We start from the raw sequence: 27,217 nt of genomic DNA on the forward strand, positions 1-27,217 counted from the left end.
GTGATGTAACCTGAGACCCCTGGGCTCTGACGACTGAGAAGCTTATGAAGAGAAGCCAGTGAGAGCCCAGAAGAGACAGAGCCCACTCAAGGCCCTGGCAACCAGGTAGGAGGGTATTTCTATAGTGCTCTGTGCTCTTTGGAGTAAAGGAATTGCTGGCTTGAATGAATTTCTACCTTCCATGTAAGCAAAGCTTTGCCAGAGGAATTAACTTAAGTGTCTCTCATGTAAGCCAAGACTGCCAGTTTATCTGCATAAAATAATAACAGTAATAATAATAAAAGTAATGACAGCAGCGGGTGTTATCACCTGCAGAGTGTACAACATGTGTCAGGGGCTGTTACAAGCACTCACTGAAAGTATTCAACCTTCACAAACACACCACCTGCAGGAGGTGTTAAAAACCCATCCTACTGATGAGAAAACTCAGACACAGGAGGCTGAGGTCCTGTCCGAGGTCACACACCTGAAGTGGGCGGGCCTGGCTTGGATGCAGGCTCCAGCACCCACCCCACTGCTCCTAAGCCCTCCTCAGGGGCCACAGCCGACGGGAGGACACTTGGGGGAGGCCCAGTGCGGTCCTTCCTCCGGCCAGTCTGACCGCGAGCTTCTGAGCTCTGCCCACACAACAGCAAAGGAGCAGCAGGTTTTATAACACTTGAAACAGAGCCCCTTTCTCTGCAAAGAAATCTCGAAAGATAAGATAAGCTGTCAGGGCTTCCCTGGTGGCGCAGTGGTTGAGAGTCCGCCTGCCGATGCAGGGGACGCGAGTTCATGCCCCGGTCCGGGAAGATCCCACGTGCCGCGGAGCAGCTGCGCCCGTGCGCCATGGCCGCTGAGTCTGCGCGTCCGGAGCCTGTGCTCCGCAACGGGAGAGGCCACAGCAGTGAGAGGCCCGCGTACAGCAAAAAAAAAAAGATAAGCTCTCAGATACCAGTCAGAGTGACTACCTCTGCAAAACGCCTTTGGAAGTAACAATAAACAGCTCAAAATGAAATTAAAATTTCGAGTAGAGAACGTTAAGTAACCCCATCCAACTATGGAAGATAACTGTTGTTCTAGTACTAATGACATCTGACATTAATAAAGCATAGCCAAGGGTCAAAAATAGTTCTAAGACACAAAGGCTTAAATGAAGAACACAAACAGTGTGGCGCTTCTGGAGGACTTTGGACTCGACAAGACCCAGCAGGTACCAAAGCGTCAGCATACTACATGTGCCTAAGCATCTGTTAGCACTGTCCTTGGTCCAAATGTCACTAGTCTCCGGGGGTGATGAACTCTATGGGTCACCCAGGCCATGCTGGTGGGCTTTCCACCCCTCCTCCCCTCCCAGCAGCTCCCAGAGAGTCCCCAGTCAAGAGGGGGTGGGGGCTTCCCTGGTGGCGCAGTGGTTGGGAGTCCGCCTGCCGATGCAGGGGACGCGGGTTCGTGCCCCGGTCCGGGAAGATCCCACATGGTGCGGAGCGGCTGGGCCCGTGAGCCATGGCCGCTGAGCCTGCGCGTCCGGAGCCTGTGCTCCGCAACGGGAGAGGCCGCAACAGTGAGATGCCCGCATACCACACAAAAAAAAGAAAACATAAGTATAGGAATAAAAAAAACGTGAACATCTTCATGACACAAGAAATCCAAATGGTCAATAAACCAAATGATCAATAAAAAATCAAAATGTACTTATTACTAATTAGAGTATTTAAAATAACATCACAAGGACATATTATACTCATCAGAATGGCAAAAATTTTTAAGTGACCGCATCAAGTGTCGATAAGGTAAAGGAAAGGGAGCACATATACTGCTGATGGGAGTAAAAACTGGTCCGATCAATTCCAAAAAGAGTTTGGTATCATCTAGAATAAAGCTGAAGATACGCAAGACACAGAGATTCCATTCCTTAAGAAACCTCACGCTCACGTGCCAGGATACATGCATGTATGAAAAAGTTCATAGCAGCATTAACTGTGACAGCCCCAAAGTGGAAATGAGCCACATGTCTGCCAACTGAATGAATGAATAAACGTTGTATCTTCTTGCAATGGAATACTATACGGTAAACTACACGCAACGGTTTGCTTGAATCTCACAATCATGCTTTTGAGTGACAAATGACAAAACAATGCAAGCCATGATTCCATTTATATGAATTTCAAAGACGGCCAACCCAAAGCACACTATGTAGGCCGCATGCACAGGAGCTAACCAGAGGAGGGCAGGGATGCCTGATAAGGAGCTCGGATGGGGAGGGGCTCAGCGAAGTCTGGCAGTGTTTTTCGCCTTGACCTGGGTGTTGGTTACACATGTCTGCTTTACAATTATTTGCAAACAACACACATAGGCTCTTCCCACTTTTCGGTATGCACACTGTATTTCAAGATAAGTACAATTTAAAAAAATCAGGATGACTGAACTTGAAGTTTGGGTTGATTTGCCAAATGGCAATTCACATGTTCCTCAACTAGACAGCCCTAAGAAATACTGCCCCGTAACGCCCCAAAGCTTCTCTGCATTCTGCGGCTTCCACTGTCTCCGTGATTCACAAGTGCTGCCCAGGATGTGCAGCCCATGCGCAGCCCGGGTGTCTGACGGATTGTGCATCAGAAACTTTCGTTGTCATTTTCTTCTTGAAAACCCATTAGGATTCCCTGGCGCTTCCTAATTACACCCAGAGGAAACACGTGAACGAGAGCTGTGCTAGTTTCTGAAGGTGCTTTAGGACAGAAAGACAGCAGAGTAGCTTTGATTCTGACATATTTTGGTTTCTCTCAAAAACTGGGAAAATGTTTTGACTTTTGAGAGGATTTTCCTATCCTTACCCAGAAAGTGCAGATCTCTCTCTGCATTTGACACTGTCTTCATTCCGTGAGCTTCCATGAGAATGTTAAAATTAGGCCCTTAACTAAGAATGAAGAGCTGGCTCGTCACAGTCACGCGAAGACTCTCCGGCACAGGGCTGGGCCTGTGCTGGAAGCTGCGATCCACCTCGTAGCTTTGCTCTTGCCGGGCTTTTGTCCAGCAGTGAGGCTTTTGCACAGCACGGGGCCTGCTTTCCGCTGCACTCAGTTAACCCTGAAGAAGAGGTCTGCCCGTTGCCCACATGGCCTTTCCTGGCAGCTCAGAGGCCAGCTGCCGGCGTGGGGAGGGGGCAGGCCAGGGCTCACAGGCCACACGGCCATGCCCCACTCCGGCGGCCCCAGGGGCAAAGGCACCTTGTCTCTACCTCAGAGGAGACGTCCAGACCTGAGGACGGTAAGAATGGAAAAGGCGAGTATGTCTGAAAGTTAGCTTTACTTTTTTATATGTTCTACGTTTGCGACCGTTATCTAAATGAAGGGGGGGTAATGTGGATCCACAGAGCCATGAGGACAAGAAAGGCCAGAGCACCCGGAGGCCTCCCTGCCCCTGTCACCCCCATGAGGCCGTCAGCTCCAGGCAGAAAGCAGGCCCCGCCTTCCCTTCGAGCTGCTCAGATCCACGAACAAATGTGGGAAAGCTGCCACCAGGGCTGGCACTGGGACAGAGCCAGCCCGGCCGCGCTCCCCCATCACAGCCCATGAGCAGGGCTGCCAGCCTCCTGCCCCGGCGGCTCCAGGGCCCGGCCCTCGGCACCCTTGTCTGTATCCAATTAGGGCCAACCTCATCCCTTCACGGGCTCACTCGCCCAGTAAGGGCTTTTTTAAAAATCTAACGGTTCTAGACGAATAAGTGGTACAGAGAATCCAACGCTTCCTGCTAAGAATGATGACCACAAAACAGACAGCCAGCCAGTTCCTATTTAACGGTGGTGTGAAATGGCTGTGGCACACCGATGTTTTGACCAGGCCCTTCTCTGTCACTGCTACCTCTGACTAAGGTCATTTCAGGCAAAAATACTGACATTAGTCAGGGTACCTAGAACATGTTTCTCTGCGTCAAACTTCAGCAACCCGACCTCTCAAGTGTCTTGCAAAATATGGATTCTGTGTGGCAGTGCTATGTAAGTACAGTGATTTAAAAACACACGCAAAGTCACTGCTCATTTGAATAAAGAACGCAAACGTAAAAAGAAAAACTGCCAATTAATTAACTTTGTCAGAAAATATATACATCTAAATAACAACGGCAACACTTCTAAAGCCCAAACCACGTGCCGGGAAGTGCTCTGGGCACTCTGCGTGCAGGCAGTCATCCTGCTGTTCTAAATTCAGTGGCTCTTCTGAAGGCAGATCTTCACCCTCGGGGACCACCCTGAGCATGACAGCCGGAGGAGTCTACCTCAACTACAACAGGCCCAGTGAGACAGCCTGGTAATGCCATTTGGGGAAAGAAGTGAGGTAAGATTACCAAGCACTGAAACTCTGGATGTCCTCGTGCTGGTAAACTGTGTGCTGAATGTACTTTCAAAAGGCGTCCGGCACATCCTTTGCAGAGTCAGGCTGCCTGGAATCTGAGTTCAGCCCCACGGGAGGCAGTGTCTGAGGGAAACTGTCATGCAGGTGAATTTTAGGCTGATATTTCAGACTTACTACTTTATGGTCTAATCTATACGTCAGATATACAACTTCTGAAATACAGAGTCAAGACTTATAGAAGTTCTTTTAAACTATACTTTATACTATAGAGAGAACCGGGGAGGTGTGCAGAGCGACCATGATGCAAACAGCGTTAGAGAAAAGAATTTCGAAAAACAAGTACTTGGTACACCCAGAGAATGGAATATTCTTCAGCACTACAGAAAGAAAGGAGCTAGCAAGCCATGCCCGGACGTGGAGGGGGCTTACGTGCACTTTACCAAGTGAAAGACGCCAATCTGAAGGCTACGTGCTGTGTGATTCCAACCCTGTGACAGTCTGGAAAAGGCAGAAGTATGGAGACAGGAAAAGATCAGTGGTTGCCAGGGTCAGGGGAGGGGCAATGCAGAGGTGGAGCGCAGAGGAGTTTTAGGACAGTGAAAATACTCTGTGTGATACTACAACGATGGAGGCGTGTCATTACGTATTTGTCCAAACCCACAGAATGTACATCATCAAAAGTGGACCCTTAAACTATGGACTCTGGGTAATAATGACGTGTCAACATAGGTTCAACTTCTGTTAAAAAAACAGAAGTGCCCCTCTGCTGGGGGTTACTGATGAGGGAGGCTCTGCATGTGTGAGGGCTGTGGGAAAATGGGAAGTCCCCATACTGTCCTCCCAACTTTGTCGTAAGCCTAAAACTGCTCTTAAAAAATAAAGTCGTCAAAAGTTTTTAAAAGAAAACCAAAAGTAATATAACAATAAACAGATGTTTCATATAGTTTCTTTTAGTTTCAAAATACTTAGGCTAGCGAACTCACAACTGCCACGGAAGACTATTAACGCGAAATCATTTAAGCAAGTTATTTCTAACGTGGTTTCCCAGCGACGTTCTTTCCCTAAAGTTTCGCTCATCAGACAGCATTTGTTAAATCAATCAGCCACAGGAGTGGATCCTTAAGAACAAAAATTAATGGCAACAAATGTTCGCAAAAGCTTTGTTTCTGGTTTGAAATTAATTTTATATGGCGGCACTTAAAACACTGATAGTAAAATTAAGAAAACACGGTGTCACCTCAAAGCCAGGTGGCTAAAGTGGCAGCCAGGGAGTCGAAGGGAGCAGCTTCCGAGGACCCTGTCTCACTACTTCTGGTGTGAGGGCGCCTTGCCCCGTCCCCACCCAGGCTGAGTGGGAGCAAGGGTGACGCAGTTCACGCCAGGCACCTCACCTTGGAAAAGGACAGACTCCCATTTTCTACCTTACGTGACAATAAACCTCAAGCAATTGTGCTTTCCATGCAAGTAAACAAGATAGAGCAGGACCGGATGCGTTCTGACCTCCGAGAGGCACGGGGACAGCTGAGCGAGGCAGGCTTGGCAAGACCGACCCAGAGCCCAGGCGAGTGCGCAGGCCTGAGGTCAGCGGGCAGGTGTGCACACCACGCACTCTGGCCTCTCCGTGCGCGTAGGAAACACGCGCGGCTCGGCAGCCTTCACATGCGAACGTTTCAGCGTGCTGACAATAGTTTTCATTTCTAGCCGCTATGATCTTAGGGATGTAAGAAAACGAGAAGCACACAACTAAGAGCTAAGTAGACACCATCTGAAGGAGTACAACCTGAAGTATTTTAGTCTCATTTTAAAAGAGTTGGGACTATTTGCCGAAACACCTGAACAAGGAAACAGAGTCCACTTTTGTGAGAGCCTCCTGCAAGATATGACATCCCACTCCTCCAACTTTCGGCTTCGGGCCCTGGGGAACCAGTTGCTAGGATACCGTAGAAGCTACGTATAACAGGGCTTCTTCCCTCTTTCATTCTGAACACGTTTGTTTATTTATTTATATAGTCAAATCCATCAGGTTTGTGCCCTTTGACTCTTTTAAAAAAATTTTTTGGCTGTGTTGGGTCTTCGTTGCTGTGAGCTGGCTTTCTCTAGTTGTGGCGATTGGGGGCTACTCTTTGTTGTGGTGCGCGGGCTTCTCATTGTGGTGGCTTCTCTTGTTGCAGAGCACGGGCTCCAGGCGCTCGGGCTGCAGTAGTTGTGGCACGCAGGCTCTAGAGCTCAGGCTCAGCAGTTGTAGTACACAGGCTTAGCTGCTCCGTGGCATGTGGGATCTTCCTGGACCAGGGCTCGAACCCGTGTCCCCTGCATTGGCACGCAGATTCTCAACCACTGCGCCACCAGGGGAGCCCCTGAACGGGTCTATTTAGATGACGCCTTGGCCTGCATCTGTGTGAGCGTGTGTGGGGTGCAGGGTGGCAGCGTGTTACGCTCTCCTCAGCCTGGGAGTGGCACCTGAGCATCGCCCACCCATAGCCCCTCACTGACTTGCTTCACACAGGGTCCCAGGGAGGCCTCCGCTAACCTGCGAAGTCGTGTGTGCACTTGTTTGCTTTGGACGGGGAGAAAGATTTGGTTTGCACATCTTCAATCACACTAGGTGAGGGTAAGAGAATCAATGAGAGGCTTTAAAAAACCAAATTAAATCACTGGGAAGCCAAACCCAAAGTTTACCTTTTGAAAGCCAAACAGCATTAAGAGGTTTTCTAGTTTTAATTAATGTCAGCTCAACAACTGAACAAATGATCACTGAAGGTTCACCAGCTGTTTAATGCTGGGGACACAGAAGTCAATAGAAGATAGTCCTTCCCCTCCGGAGGAGGAGGAAAGACTGATTTCAGCAGAAAGATGTCTGCTTTGAACGTTAGGATGGGCACAGTAAGATATTAAAAGCAGAAACGTATCATTTTGTGCATACCGCATAAGTACTTCTCCGGTGTGGAAATTCACGGATGCCTTTTATAAACAACATCAAGTTTAGCCAGCTGTGCCATTCTGAAATGTTTAAGGCATTTCCCTGAACGCCTCCCTCTGGTGGCTGCTTGGCAGGCGCAGTCACAAGCTAGACTCCTCATGAAGAAAAAGTATAGAATGGAACGTGTCTCCATGTTTATACTATAATTCCTGCATTCCCCAAGATGTGGCACTGTAGTCCAGAGTTTCCAAAACGCATATGAGAACAGTAAAGATTCTGTGGTGCCCTGCAAGAGAGACACCTGCTTAACACAGGTCCTACATATGTGTATTATTTAGAAGCCTTCCCTCATATAATAGCTATTTAAGATACTGCAGAAAAAAAAATGCTTTGGGACACACTGTGGTAACACACAGGGTCCAATGTGGGGTGTGCAATATGATACAGATCCCGCCTAGAATAGACTTTTTTAGAGGGCAAGAGTTACGTATCCAGGTGTTTCCATGTGCTATGTTCACAGAGTGGCAGGGGTAACACAACGGATCTGCAGAAGATCAAGACGAGGGACTCGGGCTCAGTTAAGGGGGACTGTGGGAAAATTCCAGGAGGAAGACACACATGCTCAAGTCTTAGAAGAGGAAGGAGTTGGCCATGGCAGAGGTACCTGTTTTCCAAGGCGGCTACCACCTCAGGGCTTAGGTATCTACCTCGATTATTACCTGAGGCCAAAGCAGAGGAGTGGGTACCACGTGCTAGACACAACAGGATTAATTAACTCAAGGCTGCATCCAACCCATCTGAATGCCCACATGTCCCCCAGGAAAGGGAGACTGGAAGAAACACTGTGAGGGAGTGAAGGAAGCACCTGCAAGGAAGTCTAGACACTTGAACTAGACAATCCTGGGCTCGCACCTTGGTCCTGCCACTCAGGAGCTGGGAGAGCCCGGACCAGCTGCAGTCAGGGAACCAACTCTCTGAGCTTTACTTCTCTCATCTGTAAAATAACAGTTCCCAACAGAGAGGCTTTTGTTAAAAAAAAAAATTGTGCGAGATAATGTATGTAAAGGGTATAGCATAGGGTTTGGCACCGAGAAATAACTCAATGATTTTAAACATTTTAACGTGAGGAGCAACAGAGCGCACGCGTCCTACGTGTACATCCTGACGGGTTTCCGCACACACACCCATCACATGACCCCACCCAGATCAAGATGCAGAATGCGCCCAGCACCCTGGAGGGCCTCCAAGTACGCCTCCCTATCAACAGCCGCCCTCCTACCCCTCAAGGGAGCCACCATTCTGACTGCTGTGGCCACAGATGAATGCTGCCCGTTCTTAAGCTTCGCGTAAATGGAATCATACAGCGTATACTCCTTCTGAATCTGGCTTCTTTAGCTGAAAACTGTGTTAGTGAGATTAATCCATTTGTTGCCCAGAGCAGCTCATTCTTCACCGCTGTGTACTGTTCCACGGAATGAGCATTCCACAACTTCTGTTCTACTACTGATGGCGACTTCGGATGTTTCCACTTCGGGGCTATTATAAATAATGTGACTAGGAAGGCTCCTGCACACGTCTTCTGCTAGATATGTGTATGCATTTCTCCTGGGGTACAGCCAGGGGCGCGACTGCTGGCTCACAGGGCTGGGAGACGCCTAGTGTTGGCAGACACCGACAGTTTTCCAAGGGCATTTTTCCAGTTGGCGTCTCCACCATCGGTTTACTAAGGTTCAGGCTGCTGCACATCCTTGCCGTCACTGGGTGCTGTCAGTCCTCTTACGAGCCATTCTGGTGGGCTCCTTACTGTGGGCTCAATTTGCACTTCCCTGATGAACGATGACGCTGAGCCCTTCTCACACATTTACTGGCCATCTATCTGATTTCCTCTTTCGTGAAATGCCACGGGTCTTTTGTCCATTCTTAAAAACGGAATTACCTTTTCTTTGTTGTTTTGCAGGAGTCCTTTATTTATTATGGGTATGAGTCCTTTGTCAGATATATACAATGCACAAACCTTTTCAAAGTCTTTCTCTTACAGTTAGCGCTTTTCGGTTATAATTTTGATGCCTTGTTTATGAAATCTTTGCCTCTTCTAAGACAATAACCGTATTCTCTTATGATTCCTTCTAGAAGCTCTTGTGTTTTCCCTTTCACATTAAGGTCTCTGATTCATCTTGAATTAATGTTCATGAATGGGAAGAGGCAGGGGTGGTAGGCTTTTTCCCCCCTACGGATATTAAATAGGTCTAGCACCATTTATGGAAAGAGACCAAAAAAAAAAACCCCAAAACCCCCCAAAAGACCATCCTTTTCTGCTCAGCTACAGGGGCGCCTTTGTTGGGCATGTGTTAATCTGTTTGAGGACTCTCTCTTCTGTCCTGTGATATTATTATCATTATTATTTCAGTTTTACCACTGACTCAGTGCAGTCACAGATGAAAATACACCTTTCTCCTAGGCATTAACAGCTGTAACAGGATATTTGTACGAGAACATCTACTTGTTGAGAAACTATAGGCTGAGCACTTTGCAAACATGATGACGTTTCACATTCACCATAACCCTGCGGGGATAGGTCCCATTTTAGATAAATAAGCTAAAACTCACAACAGAGGTTTAAGTGAAGTGTTTAGAGGTTAAGAAGGGGCAGAATCTGCATCTGTCTAGCCCCAGAACCGATGGTCTTGCCACTATGCCATACTTCCCGAACACGAGATCACTGGGGAAATGCTGTTTGGTTACTATTCCTATAAACAGTTACATTTCTGTACACAAGTAAAACTTACAAATGAGGGCTTTCAATAAAAAAAGAAAGAAGGAAACAGAAGGGAAGAAAAAGAAAGAACAGAAAAAAACCCCAACCTTGTTTAGACTCTCATCCTATCCCTGTCCCCTCCCCCTCCAATAAAAACAATATAAAAAAAAAACCCACATCAAGGACAACTGATCAAAACATAGATCAAAAGAGAATCAAGGGAAAACATTTCAAATAAAGCTCAGCTGTTTCTATTTGGAAACAACAACAATAAAAAATCCCACTTGCCACAATAAATGACAAATAAGAAATGGACCCTGTGGTAGCGGAGCTGGAATTTTCCGATGGCATCTGCTACTGTGTCATTACTGCGGGTCTCTGCAAGGGAGCCGGCGAGTGAACAGCTGGTCTTGTGTCCCTGACGCAGCAGCCGTCGCGGAGCGCTGTCCTTTGGGGTGAAGCACCCCTTTGAGATGCTGTCTTTTCCCTGGAACTAGAAACCCCAGTCAGTCTCTAGAAGCCACCTCCAAGAGATGGGACAGTAAGCCTCCTAGCCCTGTTCTCAGCCTGGGAGAGTTTTCAGCCACCTTGAAATTCCTAATCCCCAAGTAAAGAGGAAGTCTTTCATAAGGTCCAAACCACAGACTGCCCACGGGGAACAAGGACTACTACCCTAAGGTAACACGAGCCCTCACCCCCACCCACCCCGTGGAGGACGCGTGAGTACACGGACGCAGCCAGTCCATGCGGGGTGATCAGAGAACGGAGGTATTTTTGTTAACTGACGTTTACTATCTCTGCACTGATTCCTAGCCTAGGCATATCCGAAATATCTATTGCTTTTTAACACAAAATACTGAAATTAAAGTTCAATGAAAGCTTGACTGGTGTGAGTTATTAGAAGGGGTTAAACCAAACCAAGCTGAAATAGTATCACTGCCAAACCACGCTTATTCAATTCACAAGAGAATCATCAAACCCATGGGAGAAATTTCTCCTGTGCTTTGAACCACCCCTCACCCACCAAACACACACACACACACACACACACACACACACACACACACACACCCCTTCCTCAAGCTGCTGCTTTTTCATGCATTTGTTCACTGTTTTACTCTGTCACCTACCCATCTAAGAAATATTTATTGGACATTTACTATGCACCTGACAGCAACATATTATACTTAGGTGAAAAACAGAAAAAATGGCCCCTGCCATATGGGCCTTGGCCTAGAGGGTAATTAAGACATAAATGCACAAATATTCATCCAGTTACAGACTGTGGTAAGCTGAAGGAACAGAGCAGGTTCTAGGAGGGGTCAACTGGCAAGGCCTCCCTGAGGAAGAGACGGGGAAGGTGGACATGGAGACGAGGAGGACTGAGCCAGGGGAGAGAGTCCAGGCTGAGAGACGAGCATTAACGACTGCCTTGAGGTGAGAAATCAGACAGATCTGAGACACAAAAAACCAAGAGTCTCTGGGGAATGCTAGAAAAGGGAGACCGGGAGGAGCTTCAAGATGGCGGAAGAGTGAGACGCGGAGATCACCTTCCTCCCCACAGATACACCAGAAATGCATCTACACGTGGAACAACTCCTACAGAACACCTACTGAGCGCTGGCAGAAGACTTCAGACTTCCCAAAAGGCAAGAAAGTCCCCGCGTACCTGGGTAGGGCAAAAGAAAAAATAAAAAAGGAAGAGCGCTCTGGAGGTAAATGAAAAGGCAGGTAGGCAAGACCACACAGGACCTCTCAGGACGTGCTGGAGCCTGTGGATTTATTCTCAGGACAATGGACAGGCTTGGAGGTTTCGTAAATGGGCAGGTTTATGAGGGATGGTGTGGGGCAGGGAGAGTCAAGAGGCAGAGAGGTATGGCCCTATTTTGGTTTTAAAAGACTGCACTGAATGGATGGGGAATAAATATCACCGCAACACAACAAAACCAGAAACTGAAAGATGAGTTAGGAAGCTACTGCTGACATCCGGGCCAGGGGTGAGGTGCGTATGGACCGGATGGTAGCAGTGGAGATGAAGGGAAATGGGTGGATTTGGGATGTATTCTGGAGGGAGAATCAACAAGACTTGGTGACACTTTAGCGGCAAGAGAGTAAAAAACAGCATCATGAGTGACTCCCAGGTTTCTGACCTGAGCGACTAGATGGATGGAGATATTCCCACATTTATTGAAAAAGACAGGGGAGAATTTTGCAGAGATACTAATAGGTTAACTTTGGACATCCTAGGTTTGGGATGTCAGTAAGATATGCAAGCAAAATGTTAAGCAGGGTGTCAGAGACATACGCCTGAGACTCAGAAGAGAGGTCTGTCTAGAGGTTACATCTGGTAGACAAAGGTGAACAGATGATGTTTAAAGCCTTCAGAATACCCAGAATACAACTTCATCTCCCATCTCCATGGCTACCAGCCTGACCCAGGCCACTGTCATCTCCTGCCTGCATGATGTCAACAGCCTCCCTACAGGATTCCCTGTCATTCCACGGGCCCAGAATAGTGTCTGGGACATAAAAGGTGTTCAATAAGCATTGAATGAATAAACGAATAAAGGAATAAATGGGTGAGATTCTTTAGGGAGAAAACGTAGAGTGAGAAGAGAGAGCCTGAGCTCTGGAATGTCCAGGAGAACTCCAACGTTTAAAAGTCGTGTAGAAGAGGGAGAAACAACAGAGAATAAGGAGAAGGAGCCAGGAAGACGTGAAAAAAAAACAAGAGGAGGTACCATCATGAAAGAAAAACGTGTTATGTTAAGGAGGAAGTGATGAGATCTGTTGAACTGAGTTTTAATATGATGAGAACTGCAAAGCATCCATTGACTCTGACAATTCAGAGGTGACTGGTGACAACAGGCAAATGATGAAGCTTATGAACACATTCATCTGTCTATATTCTCCTTTGAAATTATTCCCTTTCTCAATAAATGTGGGAATAACTCCATCCATCTAGTTGCTCAGGTCAGAAACCTGGGAGTCACCTGTGATGCTGTTTCTTTTTTATTCTCCCGCCTCTGAAGTGTCACCAAGTCTTGTTGACTCTCCTTCTAGATTATGTCCCAAATCCATCCAACAAAAAGGGTAAAGTAGAGACACTCTGGCATGGAGGATACCAGATGCAGAGGGTGCAGATACCATGCTGGAAATACTAGAATTAAGTCAAAGTATACATATTACAACAATGAGATCCTGTAGCTATCACAACAAAATGCTGGAATGAGGCATACATTTTCAAACAAACTCATATGGTTCCTCACCCATGAACCCACTTTAAAGGAAATTCTGAAAGAAGGACTTCAGGCCGAAGGAAAATGATCCCAGGCGGACAGACAAAGCTATAAGAAGGGGTGAAAGGCAGGAAAGCAGTACAAATGTGGATAGATCTAAATGAACACTGACGTTATAGAACTACGATAATAACATCTTACAGAGTTGTAAAAATAGAATAAAAATATATAACAACAGCAGCATATAAATTGGGGGGTGCTGAGTGGTCCTGTATTATCTGGGAAGGGGGTAAAGGTCTGAAAAACATTAGATTTTCCTCAGTCTAGGATGCATGTTGTAATTTCCCAGGGCACTATTAACAGAATAGAAAAAAAGAATTAAAAACTTTTAAACCAGAAAAAGATAAACATTGAACAATATAAAACAATCAATCCAAAAGAAAGAGAGAAAAATAAAATAAAATAGAAAGCAAACCAGAGTAGCTTAAATACAAACACATCAGTAATTACAGTAAATATAAACGGGCTAAATGCAATAGATAAAAGGCAAAGAAACTAGATTAAGAAAAAATCAACTATGCTGTTTACAACAAACACCTCTGACACAGAAAGACTGAAAATAAAAGGACTGTAAAGGTTTATACCATGTAAATACCAACCAAAAGTGAGATAAAGTAGCTGTATTAGTAACAGGCAAAATGCATTTTGAGAGATACAGAGGGTCACTTTACAGTGACAACAGGGATATTTTTCAAGACCTGTTATACACCTTAGTCTAATAATGTTGTCTCAAAATATATAAAGAAAGATGTTATATAACTAAAAGGAGAAATTTAGAGAAATCTATAATCGTAGGCTGGTATTTTAAAACATTTCTCTCCACAACCAATAAACCAAAGTAGACAAAAATATCACTAAAAATGTAAAAATTTTACAGACTTGACCTAAAAAAACTGTACTCCACTGCTAGAGAACAGATGTGATTTCCAAGCACACACACAACAGCTGCAGAAACTGACCATACACTGGGTCATCAAGCAAGTCTTAATAAATTTCATAGGACAAAGAACATCAATATGTGCTCTTTGATCATAATGAATTTATGTTAGAAATCAATCTCCAAAAGATAATTCTTATTTGTTCAGAATTTAAGAAATGCATTTCTAAATAATCCATGGGTCAAAAAAAAAACATAATAGAAATTAGAAAACACTTGAAATGCATGATAACCAAAATAATACATACTAAAATCCACGCAAAGAAGCTATAAAAATACACAGAGAGGAATAAAAGCTGAAAAGTAATAATCCTAAATAAATGGACAGATATACCATGTTCATGTTCATGGGTTAGAAGACTCAGATGTCAATTCTCATTACATTGATTTTAGCCAAAGCAATCTCAATGAGTAATTCAACATGTGGGGATTTTACACTGTTTTTGTTGGTGGTGATTTCATGTGTGTACATGTGTGTAAGCACACGTGTGCACAAAAACTCACAAGTGTGAATGTATAGAATGTGACTAGCTGGTTTAAAATTTTTTATGGGCAAATACAAATGACCAAAAATAGCCATAATACTCTTAAAAAAGAAGAAACAAGCTGGAAGGACTCACTCGACATATCAAGATATGTTAGAAAGTGACAGTACTTAACACCATAGTAGTGGTACAGGGATAGAACACAGAGATCAATGGAAAGGAAAAGAGAGTCCAGACTCACACATATATGGACACCTGACTTACGATACAACTGGCATTACAGTAGACAATGTGTGTTCTTTTCAATAACTGGGATGGGATAATTGCGTGTCCATGTGGAAAAACATAGAAATAGACCCCTAACTCACACCATACAAAAAAATCAACTCCAAGTGAACTATAGACCTAAATATAAAAGGTATCAATGCTCTGTGGTGACCTAAATGGGAAAGAAATTCAAAAAAGAGGGGATATATGTATACGTATAGCTGATTCACTTTGCGGTACAGTAGAAACTAACACAACATTGTAAAGCAACTATACTCCAATAAAATTTTAAAAAATAAATAAAAAGATAAAAATATGAAGTATTCAGAAGATAATACAGATTATCATCATGACCTGAGGGTATGAAAATATTTCTTTAACAAGATACACACCTAAAAAACTAACCATAAAGAAAAAGTGATAAATTTGACTAAAAGTTAAGAACTTCTGTTAATTAAAAAAAAAAAAAAAGCTATAAAGGGAATGACAAGATAAGTCATAGAACAAGGGAAAGGAAATATTAGCAACACATGTAGCTGACAAAGAACTTCTATCTAGAATATATAAAGATCTATTACAAACAAATTATAAAAAGATAACCCAATGAAAAAATGGGCAAAAGGTTTTGATCAAGCACATTTTACACACACACACACACACACACACACACACACACACACACACACACACAATCCAAATGGTAAATAAACATTTTAGAAGATGCTCAGCCTCACCAGTCATGCAGGCAACAGAGCAAATGGGATCGTAACTATAGCAGGAGCATGAGGGAGGGAGGAGAGGAGGTGGTATACAAGAGCTAAATCCTAGTGTCATAACAAAGTAAACAGGTAACATCAAGATGTGATATATCAAGAAACAGCAGCGAAGCATATTACTTAGTTACAGAAAAGCAACTACTAGAAGAAAGAGCTGAGAGAGTGAACTGCAAAGTGTGGAGGGTGGAGCCAGAGAACTCACTCCCCCATTCTACACCTTCTGGCATTAAAAAAAACAAACAAACAGATTTATTATTTTGATGAATAAAAAATATAGGAAAGAAAAAAAACATATGAATGGGGGTGGGGGAGTGAGTGAGAGGTAAGGAGGCAAGGTCAGGGAAATTAAATAATTGTTGGGAAAACCTGCCTGAGAGCAGGAGCTGAGAAACAGTGTGGAGGAGGAACATGGGGCGGATTTACCCTGTGATCTGTATTATGGCCCTATTTGCTCTGGCTACTAGGGAGGCCAGGTTTTAACTTATGGCTCACATCTAAAAATTGAATCCCGAGGCTATAATACTTCTTCATTTCTGACCATTCAGCCATCATTCTCCCTTTGCTCTCATATTTTGGTATGTGTCTCATATCTTGTTAAGTGTATTTTGTACGTCTTGAAAATCTAGTAGGTTTATAAACAAAAGTCCAAGGAGTTACTAGATGTACATAACACGAAACATGTAACATTTTGCCTCTTCTTGACAATTTAAAGGAGATTCTGGAAGCTTGCAATGCTTCATTAATTATCATTTAAAAAAACATTTATCTATGTAGATTGTCCATCTATATTTTTTCAATTTATAATTCTTAGTAATTTCTCCACTACGTGAATATGTTACTGTGCTTTCTCTGTACGTGTTCTGTTCCCTCCCAGTGACTTACAAGGAGGCAGTTTAGGAAAGCAGCTAAGAATCAGGTACACACCAAGTTTAAATTCTGGGTCTGACCTTCAGGACAAGTCACTAAGGCTCTCTCAGTTTATCTTCTCACTCACAAATAGGGCGGATAAGGATAACAGTATCTGCTTCACAGTGTTGTCATGTATGTAAATCCACAGTAAGGACTCAATAAATGTTGCCTGAAAGAAGTGAATGAATGAATGAATGAATATCCGGCAAGGAGGATGCCAACATAGAAGACTCTGTAAGCATGAGCCACATGCAGCCTATCTGCAGAACTATGATGTGCTGTGTGCAACAGCCTTTTAAGTTTTTGGTCTTTGCTAAAGGCCAAAGATTAGCAATAAAAACCTTTTCTCACTAGAAGGTCAATTCAGGGAATATAAGAGTAAAGCTGGGTGAATTTCTTTGTTCTCAATAAATCATCTTTTTCATCAGGAAATGCAACACCTGCAGTTACACCTGAACGTTCTTTTACTGCTTTCCTGTGACAGAAAGCTTTCTTCTTTTTCCTTTCCTTTTTTGGGGCTAAAATATTTCAAAACTCTCCAATGAGCACAGCCTGTGGTGCCTGACCATAATGCAATGCAGTGAACCGACTGTGTTTTACCTTGAACAAAAAAGTCTTCTGAGGCTGTTCATTTGTCTTTCCCTGACTGAGCTTATAAGCTATCATGCTCTTTAAAATAGGAGATTTTCTTCTATTGCTAATCAGACAAATGACAGTATCTTTAGCACAAATAATAAGCATTTCTCAATCTACTTACTTTGAAACACATGATTTTCATCAGCTCCTTTTCTCTTCTTGACAGAAACCACAGTGAGCATCTTAAAAATAGAATTCCCCTCCTCCTCGGTCTCCCATAGGGTTACAGTCTCAAAGTCCTTGCAATGGCCTTATTCACCCCTGCCCCCCACCTGCAGTAGGCACAAGGCCACACAGTAGCCAGGGCAAGGGACTGGGCTGAGTTGGATTCTCACCAGGGAAGGTCTTGAAGTTAATCAGATTACCTCTCAAACTTAGCAGGCTGTACCCAGTCCCTGGCTCCTCATCACTGTACTAGATCAGTTTCTGACAGGGCAAGACCTTGGCTGGTGGAGTGCGGGGGAAGAAGCAAGTTCCCTGCAGAACACCTTCCAGAAGGGTGGTCAAACCAGGTAAGGGCAAGAGCCAGAGCCCCCAGCATCACTAACAGAGGGTCGCAAGACCGTACCCAACCAAAACCAGAATCCGGAGCCACTGAAACGTTTCTCCCCATTCTTGAGGTCTCAGAGGCCTCCGAACTAGTGTTAAAATGGTTCTTCCAGAGGACTGGATACCTCAAATCTCCACAGAAAAAAACGTAAGCTTCTTCACATTTACTCCAGGGACACATAGTGTTTGGAAAGGTGACATCAGTGACATGCAGCGAACACAGGGGCCATGGACGAGCTTCTGCCTCAGAGTCTTAAGGCACTCTGTAGCAGAAGGCTGGTTCAGAATGTCCTAGTCACCTCGAAAACTTGAGCTCACTACGCTGCACAGACCGCAGGAGGGACCCTCCAGCCCCGAACCCTGAGAAAGTGGCTTAGTTCTTAGGAACGGGCCACCAAGAAAGCCAGCCAGCTGCCTCCTGGATGAATACCAGGCAAGGGCCTTGTTCCGCTAAGGCCCCCGAGGGTGAACTAACGCTTGTGAGTCACATCAAGGATACAGGGGTTTTTGTCATCGATGCTACAGCTGTCCAGGATCAGGGCGATGCCATCCAGCTCGTTCACCTACGAAGAACAGAGAAGACAAATTGACACGCTGAAACAGCCTGGGAAGGGCTGGAGATTATAGGTGATCTGTTGCTCCTTTTTTATTTCCTTACTCCCTGCTATAATTATACTGTTTGTGCAATTACCTGAAACACCTATATCAATCCAGAAATATTTAAAAACAGACATAAAAGACAAAAAGTGATACTTTTTCCTTTCACCCTTCCTCAAAAATGTCGGGCAACTGGACAGCCATATAAAAAAGTATAATTGGGATGAATTGGGAGACTAGCTTTGACATAAATACACTACCATGTGTAAAACAGATAGCTGGTGGGAACCTGCAGTACAGCACAGGGAGCTCAGCTCCGTGCTCCGTGCTCTGTGACGACCTAGAGGGGTGGGATGGGGGTGGGGTGGGAGGGAGGTCCAAGAGGGAGGGGATATGTGTATGCATATGGCTGAAAAAGTTAGATCAAAAATAAAGGAAAAAAAAAGTATAATTAAACAACACTGCAAACCAACTATACTTCAATAAAATTTCTTTAAAACGTATAAAAGTGGATCTCTTCCTAACATTATTCACCAGGATATACTACAAGTGAGTCTCAGTTTATTGGTAAGTGAATTCTTTTTCTAAGCCAAAAGCAGGGAAAACATCTCTAACTACAGCTCAAAATCCAGAAGCAACAGAGAAAGGTTTTAAAATTTGACTACATTTTTAAAAAAAGGCAAATTGAAAGCTGTAAAAATTATCTGAAAGATGTCACAGGTAAAGGGTTAATATTTTAATATATACAGAGCTTGTAGAAACTGAGAAAAGACCAACAATCCAACAGAAAAATGGATAAAACACATGAACATAAATGGCACAGAAAAAAAGAAATGCGGATGGACTGCAGAGATATCAGAATCTGCTCAACTGTGCTCCTGATGAGATGCAGGCAAATTATGATACCATTTCTCAGCTGCCAGAAGCGCGAGTCACCACGTGTGACAACACACGCTGCTGGTAAGGTGACGGGAAACGGCACCCTCAGACACTGCTGGAGTGAATGCGAAGTGGCACGATCCCTATGGGAGGCAACTGGACAATACGCAGCAAAATCACATGTGTTATGTACTCTTTGGCCCAGTAATCCCATTTCTAGGATCAAAAATACAGTGTCACATGGAATTATGTTTGTACAAGGTTATTTACTTCAGCACAGCTTACACTTCTATAAGACTTCTATTGAGGTATAATTCACATACCATAAAACTCACCCATTTATATACAATTCAGCGGATTTTAGCATATTCCCAAAGCTGTCTCACTATCACCACTATCTTAGAACGTTTTCATTACCCCCAAGAGAGTTTTTAAACTGGGCTGACAGGGCAAGACCTTGCCTTGTCAAGAGAGTTTTAAAAGAGAATTTTTAAACTCCATTCCCATCAGCAGTCACTCTTATTTCTCCCTCTCTCCAACCCTTAGCAACTACTAACCCACTTTCTGTATCTATGGGTTTGCCTATTCTGGGCGTTTCATACACATGGACTCATTCAGTATGTGACTGGCTTCTTTCACTTACCTTAATGCTTCCAAGGTTCATCTATGTTGAAGCATGTATCAGCATGCTGAATAATAATATTCTAATGTCTGCATATGTATTTCAGTTTCCATTCATCCACTGACACACATTTGAAGTGTTTCAAACTTTTGGCTATTATGATAACGCTGTTACAATCTTTCATGTACCTATTTTTGAATGGATATATGTATTCAATTCTCTGGCCATATACCGAGGAGTGGAATTGTTTAGTCATATGGTAACTCTATATTTAACATTTTGAGGAACTGCCTGACTGTTTTTCAAAGCGGCTGCACCATCTTACATTCCACCAGCAATGTATGAGGGTTCCAATTTCGTTACATCCTTGGTAACACTGTCTTTTATTTTAGCCACCCTAGTGGATGTGAAGTGGTACGTCACTGTGGTTTTGATTTGCATTGCTCTGAGGAGTAATGATGTTGAATGTAGCACAATTTACAAGAAAAATCCTGTAAACAACTCAAGCATCCATCGATATAGGCTCGTTGAATAAACCACGATCACTAACGTAATGCTATGGAGATATCAGGATACAATGGTAAGTGAAAAAAGCAGAGTGCAGAACAGGATTATATGTGAAGCTTTTGTGTAATAAAGGAGGAGAAACAGATGATTTTTTATATTAAAAAAAATGAAGGGTAAAATAAAAAACTAATAATGGTTATTTACAGAGCAAAGCAGAGACTGAAGTGGATGAAACAGGAACAGAGGTGAGACCTCTGTGAATGTACCCGGTCGTACAATTTTGACTTTGGGATCCTGTATATGTTTTACGAAATTTTTGAAATTAAGTTTATAATACATGTAACTAGACTTACTGTGGTGACTATCTCACCATATATACAAATACTGAATCATTATGTCGTACACCTGAAATTAACATACTGTTATATGTCGATTACAGCTCAATTCTGAAGAAATGAATTTATAAAGTTATAAAAACAGAAAATGGAAACAAATTAATCCGACAACATGTGAAACAAAGACAATTACTTCACAGAACTGAAACAGTATTTTGATGGGACGTCCCCAGGGAGCTGTGTCCTGAGCTCAGATGGAACTGCAGTCCCACAGCTGCACGAGGTCGTCTCAGCACCATTAACACTGGGATTAGCATTCTGAACCCTTATTCCTAGATCTAGTTTAAAGAAAATGGGTAATTTATGTCATTAGGAACCAAGATTCTTAGCATAAAAAAGAAGTATCAAATCAAAGTAGTTTACATTTCAATTAGAAATACTAGCATGAACTCATGATACATTCTTCTCTTTTCTTTCTAAAAAATGTTTACTTCCTAGCTGTTTACTGAAAAGGCACAGAAGCAAAGACAAGCCAGTAGCAATGAACATTCCCAACATGACTTAAGGATTCTAACCACCATGGTCCAACTGAAAGAAACCAGATCTCCAGTTGGCTGTGATACAGAGACTTGCTGAAGGCAGGAAAGAAGAGAAGAAATCTAATTCCTATAAATTTCCCGAGGCACTGGAAGGTGGTTAATGAACTGCTATTTAACAGACAACCAGCATCTACCAGGCAATGACAGACACTTAAATGACTTCCCTTAATTCTGACAATGCCAGGGTAAGTATTACTGGTTCCATTTTACAGATAAAGAAACTGAGGCTCAAAAGTTAGGTACTCTCCCCATGGCCACTTAAACTAACAAGTGCTTTTCAAAGTGAGGTCTGGAGAGCACTGTCAGTCTGCAAGAAAGTGTGTGAAAGAGTGAGAAACTGTGCCAGCAATTTAACATACTTATGCTATGTTTGCTGAATCTTATAATAAAATTTGGGCTTGAATTTTCTATGTCTTAAAATTGTTTTTTGTTTTCTAGTAATTCATTTATATTATCTTTTATAAACATATTGGTCCAGGATGGTTTGGGGAAAAGATAGCTAGTTCTTCATCACAGATAGTCTGAGAAGCTTTGGCATGGAGGGTTAGCCCACTACTGAGGGTTGGACCTCATGTTTTTTGAGAGGCACAGAGGGAAACTTTATGGCCATACTGGTAGTGGCCCCACCTGAGACTGTATCCAAAGCTTCTCCATGCAACCCTCACACCCCCACTTGTCCAATAATCAGCCCTGCACCCACCCGCAGGATGAGGGTGCTAACAACGAAGCCTGCAAATGGGAGAGGAGGGCTCCTACCACATGCACTTGTCTCGGGGTGAAGCGGAGAGACCCAGGACAGGAGCCATGCCTGCTGCCCGGCACAGAGCGCAAGAACAGCCGTGGACTCTCACCAGCTCCTTGCGAACGTGTGATCTAGACCCTTCTGGAACGTGGGTGCATCTCCACGCCAGAGGAGCTGGGTATTTGATGTTGTTAGGGGACCACATAGCATGGGGCTCCCAGGGAAGGCCTCCCTGCAGAGGTGATCTTTAGCTCACGGTGAGAACAACGAACAGGAATTAAACACAGAAATAAAGGGGCTGTGGAGAACGCTCCGGGCAGGGGGAAGAGCACACGCAAGAGCTGGGACATCAGAAGGAACATGTGGTGTTCCAGGAACCGGGAGGCGGCGGTGCAGGGATGAAGAGCGAGGGCTGCACAGCCGGCGCTGGGGGCAGAGTCTGGCCCTCCAGCACTTCTGAGCTGGTGGCTTTGGGCAAGTCATTTACCCTCTAAGACTTAGTTTTCTCCCCTGTCAAATGGGGATGATAGGACCTACTTCACAGGGTGACTGAGAATGGCACGGATTACCGTGCTGACTAGCACTCAGTGAAGACTCAATACAGGGCCACAGGGGTGACGGCGTAGTTGGCAATTTCGTGCTGTGAACTGAAAGAAGTTCACTTGGCTGGGGCAAGGAGCTCAGGGCTGGCTCCCAAGAAAAGCACGAGGAAAACTGGAGGATAACTTCCACAAAGCCGAGTCACAATTCGACTGTGTATGAGGCAAAACTGTAGATGTATTTTCAAAAACCACTTTTTTTTTGTAAGTGAGAAAGTATTAAGGATCTCTTATTCAGTGCAAGAAAAACATCTTGTTTTCGGTGTGGGGAGTAGACTTCTCAGATATGTTAAATGGGTAAAGGAAATAAAATCACAGGCTAAAAACTGACATTTTAAAGCAGGCAGTAAGGGTGAATTAGAGAGATCTTGAAAATCATGGTTACACTAGAGCCATGCCTGAACTGAGGGATCTGCTTTCCTAAGATAAATATTTCTCATTCACACCACTGCATTATGAAATGATATTAGATAATTTTTTATAGAAATTCATTAAATGTTGATAACATAAGTGAACTATTCTAGACGAGGACAGCAGTGGCATCATGACAAACATACAATATACACTGAAGAGTGAACACAGGTTACGGTCACTGGGAAAAGAATCCCAGGATGCAACACCTCCAGGAGGAGTGACTGATGCTCTGTGTCATCACCAAGCTCAAGTTTTACAAGTTCCTGCTGCCGCTGGGCTTGCAGCATGGAGCTCCTGTCAGGAGAGGGGGGAAACAATTAGGGAATTAACACGCTTTCTTCTGTTCGTGCTTCCTGAAACAAGGAAGTTGTTTGTTTCTTTACCTAACACGTTGGGAACTGATTCTAGACCCACCATGAATGAGTCACAAGTTGTAGTTCCTAACAAGGAGCCAAGCTCAGTCAACGCTTTCAGGATGTAACACATCTCAACAAGGCAGTAAGTCTGGCTTAAACAAACTAACATTTAGCCTCTGGAAATAGAGTTGTAAATAGCAGGACAACTCACTGATTTGCTAACTGTTCTCTCCCACTGAAGCCAATAGTAATCTCAGAGAATGCACCCTGCAAAGTGTGTGGGCCCAACCTGAATTAATATCTAAGCTTCTTTAGGAAAATGTATTAGGTTGACCAAAAAGCAGAGCCTCAATTATTCTGTCTGCTCTCACACTGAACGCTAAATACAAAAATAAAAAAAACCTGAAGAAAGACAAGAGCACAATACCAATGCAGGACTGCATCTCCTGTTTAAACGCCCCATGAATCAACGTAACTAACATCTGGTGAAAATGTGATCATAACATAGCGCCTCAAAACAAACGCACACACACAAAGATCAGCAGAGTCCTGTGCTGGAGCGAGCACACAACCAACATGGGTGTGGCAACGCTCGGACAAGGCTCTGATCTACAGGTGAAGCCATTCTCAGAGGCGTGACGGCAACTCAGAAGGCTCGAAGCTCGAGGGGATGGAGGCGGATGCTGGATGAGGTGCACCATCTTGTATGAGATGTGGGTGTGCCCGCCCACGGGGTGAGACCAACTACCATCCCAAGCACACGGAGGAAAGAGGGATACTTTTGGAGGCAGACAGACCTACAAGAGAATCCAGCTCAGCCCTCTAGCTGTGTAACCTGTGGAGGGTTCTGAGCTTCATGAAGTCTAGATTCTCTTACGTGTAACAAGAGAGTTGTGCCCACCTCACAGGGTTAAAGTAAGGTTTACACAAGAAAGCATTCAGCACAGCACCCAGCACACAGTAAGGACACAGGAAATGGCAGCAGTCTGCAATATTATTTTCACTTGGTTTTGAGGTTCCATAGGATTCCTTCCATACTTGAAAAGGGCTGGACATGGTAATCCTTCACAGAGCACAAGCTGTTTGCTCAGCAAAGTCTGAATATATAAACATACATTTCTGCAATCATAGGAAATCTGGTAGGTATGGGTTGCTCTAAGTTAGTACTATGTTCTTGACTGTCTCATGAACTGGGTACACCTCTGGTTACTAATTTCCATCCATACTCCTCTGCTGGCTTCTGCCTTCCACAATCAACTCTAAGCCTCACAAAAATAAGTATTGTTGGGGCTTCTCGGGTGGCGCAGTGGTTGGGAGTCCGCCTGCCGATGCAGGGGACGCGGGTTCGTGCCCCGCTCCGGGGGGATCCCACATGCCGCGGAGCGGCTGAGCCTGTGCGTCCGGAGGCTGTGCTCCGCAGCGGGAGAGGCCACAGCAGTGAGAGGCCCGCGTACCGCAAAAAAAAAAAAAAAAATAAGTATTGTTTACCTGTGTGCTGCATTTATTTCCACGCTGTTCTGTGCCGCTTACGACTAGGCATTTCACGATTGAGTTGCTATACCAGAGGAACAATTAAGGATGTTACTCGAGAAGCAACAAGAAAGCGCACGACCTGCATTTCAGTCTTTCTCTAGGACTCAGAGCAAAAGCCTAGGCCAGAGGTTCACAACCTGGACGCCACATTAGAATCAATTGGGGAGATTTCGAAGACAACCAATGCCGTGGTCCCAACCCCAGAACACATCAATCAGAATCTCTGGGAGCAAAGCCTGGACATCAGTGTCTTAGACCAACTCTTCGGGTGATTCCGACATGCAGTGAGTTGTGGACTCCTGATTTACGCAAAGTCCAAGAGCACCTATCGAGGCCAACAAAGTCTGAGATCTGCTGCAAACCCTGAAAGAACTCCTAAAACAGAAGACACTGTCCTTCACACTTTTCCCCCGGGTGCTATTTTCTTTACTTATGAAATAAACTTTGTTGAGATGTCCCCATTTACACACAGGGGACTGCAATTGCACCTGTGTAACCACAGACAAATCAGGATAGAGAACATTTCCATCACCCCAGAGTTCCTGTGCACCTCTATAATCACTGCTTTAGTAACCATCCATCTGCTTCCTGTCACTAGAGGTAGATCTTGTCTGTTCTATACTATAATAAGAGCACATCAAAAGAACTCTTTTTCAATGTTTTTGAGATTCATCCATGTTGTTACATGTATCAGTAGTTTATTTTTATTTCTGATTATGAATATGCCATTTATTTATCTATTCACATGTTGATGGACAGTTTTATCTGTAATGAATAGAGGTGCTACGAACACTATGTGTTCATGTCTTCTTGTGGACACGTGTTTTCATTTCTCCTGGGGTGATGTCTAAGAGTGGAATTGCTGGGTCACTTTTTTTTTTTTTTTTTTTTGCAGTACACGGGCCTCTCACTGTTGTGGCCTCTCCCGCTGCGGAGCACAGGCTCCGGACGCGCAGGCTCAGCGGCCATGGCTCACGGGCCCAGCCGCTCCGCGGCATGTGGGATCTTCCCGGACCGGGGCACGAACCCGTGTCCCCTGCATCGGCAGGCGGACTCTCAACCACTGCGCCACCAGGGAAGCCCTTGCTGGGTCATTTTTAAAGTGTATGTTCAACTTTATAGGAACTGCCAAACTGTTTTCCACCACGATTGTACCATTTTACATTCCCTCCAACCATGCAACTGAGTGACCCTGGATCCTTAACAACGCTTGGTCCTGTCAGACTTTTTAGGTGACATCATATTGTGGGTTTTGTTTGCATTTTCGTGATGACTGATGTGTAGCATCTTTTCAGGTGCTTATGGGCCATTTCTGTATCTTCTTTTATGGGCCATTTCTGTATCTTCTTTTATGAGGTTGTTGTTCAAATATTTTGCCCATTTTACTACCTGGGCTACTCTTTCTTGTTGAGTTGTAGGAGTTCTTCACATAATTTGGATACGGGTGAGTCCTATGCCAGATATAAGGACTGTAGATATTTTCTCCTAGTCTGTGACTTGCCTTTTCAGTTTCTTAACTGCGTTTCAAAGAGCGTAACTTTTAAATTTAGGTGAAGAACAGTTTATCAAAATATTTTTCATGATTAGTGCTTTTTGTGTCCTAAGCAATTATGGCTTTCTTCAACACATCCACAATGTTTTCTTCTATAGGTTTTATAATTCTAGCTTTCGTATTTCCATTATAAATCAACTTTTGAGTTTGGTGCAAGATAAAGGTCAAGGTTCTTCTTTCTCCCCCATAAGGATGTATAATTGTTCCAGTACCATTTGTTGAAAAGACTAGCTTTTCCCCATTCACTCTATATTTGGACTCTACTTTGTACTGGACTCTCTATACATCTACCCATATTTATGCTAACACTGCGCTGCTTTAATTAGCCTACTAGTAGGTCACGAAAGCAGCAGCGCAGTCCTCTAACTCCGTGCTGTGAAATTGCTTTGGCTATCGTGTTAGTGTCCTAAGGCTGCTGTAACAAAGTACCAGAAACCGAGTGGCTTAAACAACAAAATTTATTCTCTCACAGTTCTGGAGGCTAGAAGTCTGAGATCAAGGTGTTGGCAGGATTGGTTCCTTCCAAGGGCTATGAAGGAGAATCTGTTCCATGCCTCACTCTGAACGTCTGGTGGTGTGCTGACCACCTTTGATGTTCTCCGGCTAGTAGATCTCTGCCTT

At 44.1% G+C, this 27,217-nt stretch overlaps 1 protein-coding gene across 5 annotated transcripts in view; it reads right to left on the reverse strand.

Annotated features, from left to right (window-relative positions):
* Positions 1 to 27,217, reverse strand: part of ATXN10 (ataxin 10) — a 154,900-nt gene that overhangs the window by 9,520 nt on the left and 118,163 nt on the right. For 2 of the 5 annotated variants that reach the window (XM_032645778.1, XM_032645777.1), the window contains exon 10: positions 18,361 to 18,424. In XM_032645778.1, coding sequence (XP_032501669.1) covers positions 18,361 to 18,424 — 64 coding nt within the window. Of the gene's footprint in view, positions 1 to 10,201; positions 16,846 to 17,433; positions 18,425 to 27,217 lie in introns of those variants that run through there. The other 3 variants (XR_004351781.1, XR_004351780.1, XR_004351782.1) reach the window with 3 other exon arrangements.

Source organism: Phocoena sinus, chromosome 10 (genome assembly GCF_008692025.1).
Source record: "Phocoena sinus isolate mPhoSin1 chromosome 10, mPhoSin1.pri, whole genome shotgun sequence".
Lineage (NCBI taxonomy): Eukaryota > Metazoa > Chordata > Mammalia > Artiodactyla > Phocoenidae > Phocoena > Phocoena sinus.